Here is a 5,000-nt window from a genome sequence, read left to right as displayed (position 1 = left end):
CACACACACACACACACACACACACACACACACACACACACACACACACACACACACACACACAACCTTGACTGTCATCGACTAAAGGAAGTAATAGTTGTAGGATGTTGTGGACTCAGACTGACCATTTTATCCGTTTGTTTTCCTACATATTAATTAATTCAGTCATTCAGAATGAGCTCTTTAATTCCAGTGCTCATTAAAGGCAGAGGCCTGGATGCATAATGCTGATACCTTGATTGATTTGTTTGATCAATTTGTTAAGTGATTTCTCTCTCCACCCTCTCCTCCTCCAATTGCAGGAGAGGAAGAATGGCATCGAGCTGTTTGTGGTGTCTGATAGGCCAGGGGTGCTGGAGCCCCGCCCAGCTGAAGAGGTCATCCAATCACTGAACATCAGAGTTCTCCATCGCAGCCTGGGTCACTTTGGGATAACAGAGGTCTCCACTGAGGTAAGAGAGAGAGAGAGAGAGAGAGAGAGAGAGAGAGAGAGAGAGAGAGAGAGAGAGAGAGAGCGAGAGAGAGAGAGAGAGACATAGAGAGAGACATAGAGAGAGAGAGAGACATAGACAGAGAGAGAGAAACAGAGATAGACAGAGGGAGAGATAGAGACACACCTTTTTTAACACCTTTATTTACCAATAAATATTCAATTCATCAATACAAATATCTCACACAAAAGAAAAAGCCACCGGTGGTACTCGGGCCCCCTGCTGGTGGTACTCGGGCCCCCTGCTGGTGGTACTTGGAGGGATCCCTGGAATCTCAATGGTTTTCAAAATTTAATTAAAACCAACTTTAAAATCAATTGGAAACAACATGTTGTACAGTAATACTATCAAAATACTACAACGAATGAAAATAAGGGTTTGGGGTGAAATAAGGTGAAATTGGGGTTTAAAATAACAACAAATTACCGCAAACAATACAAATATTTTAGTTTGACTCGTGACCGCGGTTGACTATGGATCAGCCCACGAGAGAGAGAGAGAGAGAGGGAGAGAGAGAGAGAGAGAGAGGAGAGAGAGATAGAGAGAGACAGAGAGAGAGAGAGAGAGATAGAGAGAGACAGAGAGAGAGAGAGAGAGAGAGAGAGAGAGAGAGAGAGAGAGAGAGAGAGAGAGAGAGGGAGAGAGAGAGATAGAGAGAGAGAGAGAGAGAGAGAGAGAGAGAGATTATGTGTGTGTAGTAGGGAGAGAGAGAGAGAGACGTACAGAGAGTAGGAGGGAGAGACACAGAAAGGGAGAGAAGGAGGAGGGAGAGAGGAGGGAGGGAGAGAGAGACACACAGAAAGTACCAGGTACCTAAAGCGAGTAGAGTAGGGTAGAGTCGAGTAAGTACTATGCAATGGAAAAGAGGCAAGAGAGAAGAGAGGGAGCGAGAGTAGGAGGAGAGAGAGTGAGGGAGAGACTGAAGGAAGAATAGGAGGGAAAGGATGAGGGAAACACCACTCTAGGAAAGACATTATTTCTCACGGTGACTACATTTACATTTACATTTAGTCATTTAGCTGACGCTTTTATCCAAAGCGACTTACAAGTTCTGTACGACAAGACAGCAAGAAGGGTATAACTCTATCAGCTGAGTAACAATGTTCATCAAAGTGTTGCGTGTTACAGTGTAGGTTAGTTTATTAGGACAAGTGCATGACATTAAGGTTAGTCGGGGTTAGATTTTTTTTTTTTTTTTATCATTTCAGATAATGGTTGAAGAAGTGAGTCTTTAGTCGACGGCGAAAGATTGGACGGGATTCGGCTGACTATTTTATTATGGCCCATTTGTGTTTTATGAAATTGGTGGTGGGCTATGAACTTAAAGGGATATTTCACTTGAGTAGAACATATCAAGTTTCAGCAGTCTTACCGCTTATCTAAAGATGATGATACATTAGGGTGACCATATTTTGATTTCCAAAAAAGAGGACATGCTGGCCCCAGCCTTGAGATACTTAATGATACTTTGCACAATCGAAGCGGGCATGGCCACCTTCATTTCACTATGTATTGTGTATGTATGTGAGGAATAAACCTCTTGAATCTTGAATCTCTACTCAAAGTTTACACAAAGATGCCTTATTGTTTTAACTTCATAACATAACCCAGAAAAGCAGCAATTTTTTTTTACTTGAACTTGAGGACTGCATACTTTTTTTGCAAAGCTTATCTTTATACTTTATGCTTATAGAGAGGTGTAGTGGTTACGTCATTGTTGTTTCCGGCCGGTCCACCTCGCTTGAAATTGCAATGTATTTCCAATGGACACATTTGTAAATCGTCTCGTTTAAAACAAATAAAGCATGAACATTGGCATGGTGTACCTTTCTGTGTGTATTCATCCACAATCTATAGCTCAACATGAAACTATTAGCAATTAATCATAAAATAATTACGTTGAATTTAATTTCAACCAAAAAAGCTTAAACAATAATGTTAGTGATAGAAGGGAACACATTTTGTGCAAAAAATGGAAAGCTTGCCAATGTTCATGAGGCAGAATTATAACAATAGCCGATAATACATTTTCCCAATGATAAATCACTATACGGGTGGACCGTGCGGGCGGTCCAAAGTGACGTCAGACTACACCTCCCTATAGCACATGCATAAATAAGCCTGGTCTCTTTTGAAAGATAACATTCTGAAGTTACTAATGCAAAAAAGGAAAATCACTTTTAGTGCTAATGAAATAGAGTAGCATAGGTCTGAACTTGAGGACTGCATACTTTTTTTGCAAAGCTTATCTTTATACGTTATGCTTATAGCACACGCATAAGCCTGGTCTCTTTTGAAAGATAACATTCTGAAGTTTCTTACACAATAAAGAAAAATCACTTTTAGTGCTAATGAGTAACATAGGGCTGAACTTGAACTTGTGTACTCACGTTTTAGTTGCAATATTCCAAAATAATATATATATATTTTTTTGTATAAGCTGGAAAACACAGCAAATCCATAGCCTGAAGTATTATGTAGTACAGGTCCAATTCTTTTTTTAAATCCGTTCAGAAATTAGTCTTTAATCTAGAGACATCCGGGTAAACCGTGTGCCAAGAAAAAAGCTCTCCATCTCTCCATTTCCTGATCCAAGTAAATTCATATCGGAATTTGTATCACTTGATCATGTCTTCGTTTGTCAATTTTCACCTAGATCCTTGATTCGTACACCCCCACGTGGGATATCACTGGAAAGCTACACTCATTGTTTGCTACAAGTTACAACGCTGACCAATCATTTTCGCAATCGGCGGATGATTGACTTCTGGAGCCTCGGGAGTTCAGGGTGATAATCTGACTTGCCTCGCGTAAAAAGACGCTCACCTGACATATCGGCATGTAACTCGAGAAGCGAGGAATGGATCTTGTCGATTGAGATGGCATTCGAACAGCAACAAATAGCGCTTTATTTCTTTCATTTATATGTTCGGCGAGAAATGCAGCCCCGAGCCTTCAGACGCTCGCAAAGTGCAGTGAAACTGAAACTGAAAAACAATAAAACCCAGACATTTTCATGAATTTATAAACCCCCCCCCCCCGGATGCCCCGGACAGGGCGTGAAAAGAGGACATGTCCGGCAAAGGAGGACGTTTGGTCACCCTATGATACATGATGTTCCAAGTTGAACAACCATTCTATTTATACCACTAAGTGCTCATCTATTTGTAGATGCATGTCTGTTAGCTGGCAAGGCCTTTTCTAATGGTTAGAGCTAGCAGAGAGAGAAAGAGCTAGCACCCTATATGTTTTAATTTGCTAGTAAACTTGCTAGCTAGTACAATCACTGATGATTTGACTACTGCAATAATCTAAAGAAAATTAAATCATCAAAATGATTTCACAAGTCAACCCAGTCAACCCAGCCAAGCCAGCCAACCCAGTAAACCCAGCCAGCAAACACAGTAAACCCAGCAAACCCAGCCAAGCCAGCAAACCCAGTAAACCCAGCCAACCAGATAGTTTTCCTCACTGTGTCATTAAGACCTTAGTAAGAACAAATTAATGATCATTAAGACATTTGTAAGAACAAATGAATGATCATTAAGACATTTGTAAGAACATATTTATGATAATGAATACCTTTGTAAGAACATAGACCATAGACAACATAGACAAGACCATACTTGGTCATTTACTGTACATTGGGGGGGGGGGGTTGTGTTAGGACATTTACAGGGGCCAGTTTAGAATTGCAGCCTCCCGTAGGTGCTCTTTGAGAGTGGTTTTGAAGGAGGGTAGGGATTCACATTATTTTACAGCTGTGGGTAGGGCGTTCCAGTTTGTTGTGGCATAATTGCAAAACGTGTTTAGTCCCTTGTTTGAGCCAAATCTGGGTTGAACATGATTTGTGGAGCTCCCTCTGGTGTTGTGATCGTGGTATTCACTGACCTTTGGGAAGTATTTTGACATGTACATGGGTATCTTAGTGGTGTAGTGTATCTTGTAGACCAGGCCCATTGCAAGTTGCTGTACTCTGTCGTCTACTCTAAGCCATCCTAGGTTGTCAAAGTGGGCAGGGGTGAGGTGGGTTCTAGGAGTCAGGTCAAGTAGTAGTCTGACCAGTTTGTTTTGTGATGTTTGTAATCTTGTTTTTTAGGGCCTTTGAGGTGCTTTGGTACCATGAGGTGCAAGCATAGTCGTAGTACCCTTGTATGAGTGCTCCTGCCAGAGTCTTCAGGGTATTCTTGTTTACCATAGAGGAGATCCGGTACAAGAATCTAGTTCGTTGGTTGACTTTTTATTACATTGGATGCCATTTTGTCACAGGAAAGATTTGCTTCTAGGATGGAACCCAGGTAGGTAATTTCATCTTTCCTTGTGACAATATTGTCACCCACTGTTACGTACCCCAGTGGGGAGACGCAACACAAGGCCACAGACAGGGTAGGTGAGGGTGCAGTGACACAAAACACAAGAAACGATTTGCAAAATAATAATATTTATTTCACAAACACAAAACTCGGCAACCCAGAGAGCAAAGAGGACTTACCAGTGAGCACCAAATGA

The 5,000-nt window shown here is 41.3% G+C and overlaps 1 protein-coding gene across 1 annotated transcript in view; it reads left to right on the top strand.

Moving 5' to 3' along the window:
• The window catches only part of LOC311242119 (receptor-type tyrosine-protein phosphatase R-like), a gene marked incomplete at both ends in the record, with an annotated part of 104,603 nt that overhangs the window by 39,247 nt on the left and 60,356 nt on the right, over positions 1-5,000 (top strand). The window contains one exon of the mRNA XM_084331074.1: positions 303-452. Coding sequence (XP_084187200.1) covers positions 303-452 — 150 coding nt within the window. The remainder of the gene's footprint in view (positions 1-302; positions 453-5,000) is intronic.

The sequence above is a fragment of the Notolepis coatsorum genome (genome assembly GCF_963971535.1).
Source record: "Notolepis coatsorum genome assembly, chromosome: 15".
NCBI lineage: Eukaryota > Metazoa > Chordata > Actinopteri > Aulopiformes > Paralepididae > Notolepis > Notolepis coatsorum.
This window is presented reverse-complemented; position numbering and strand designations above follow the sequence as displayed.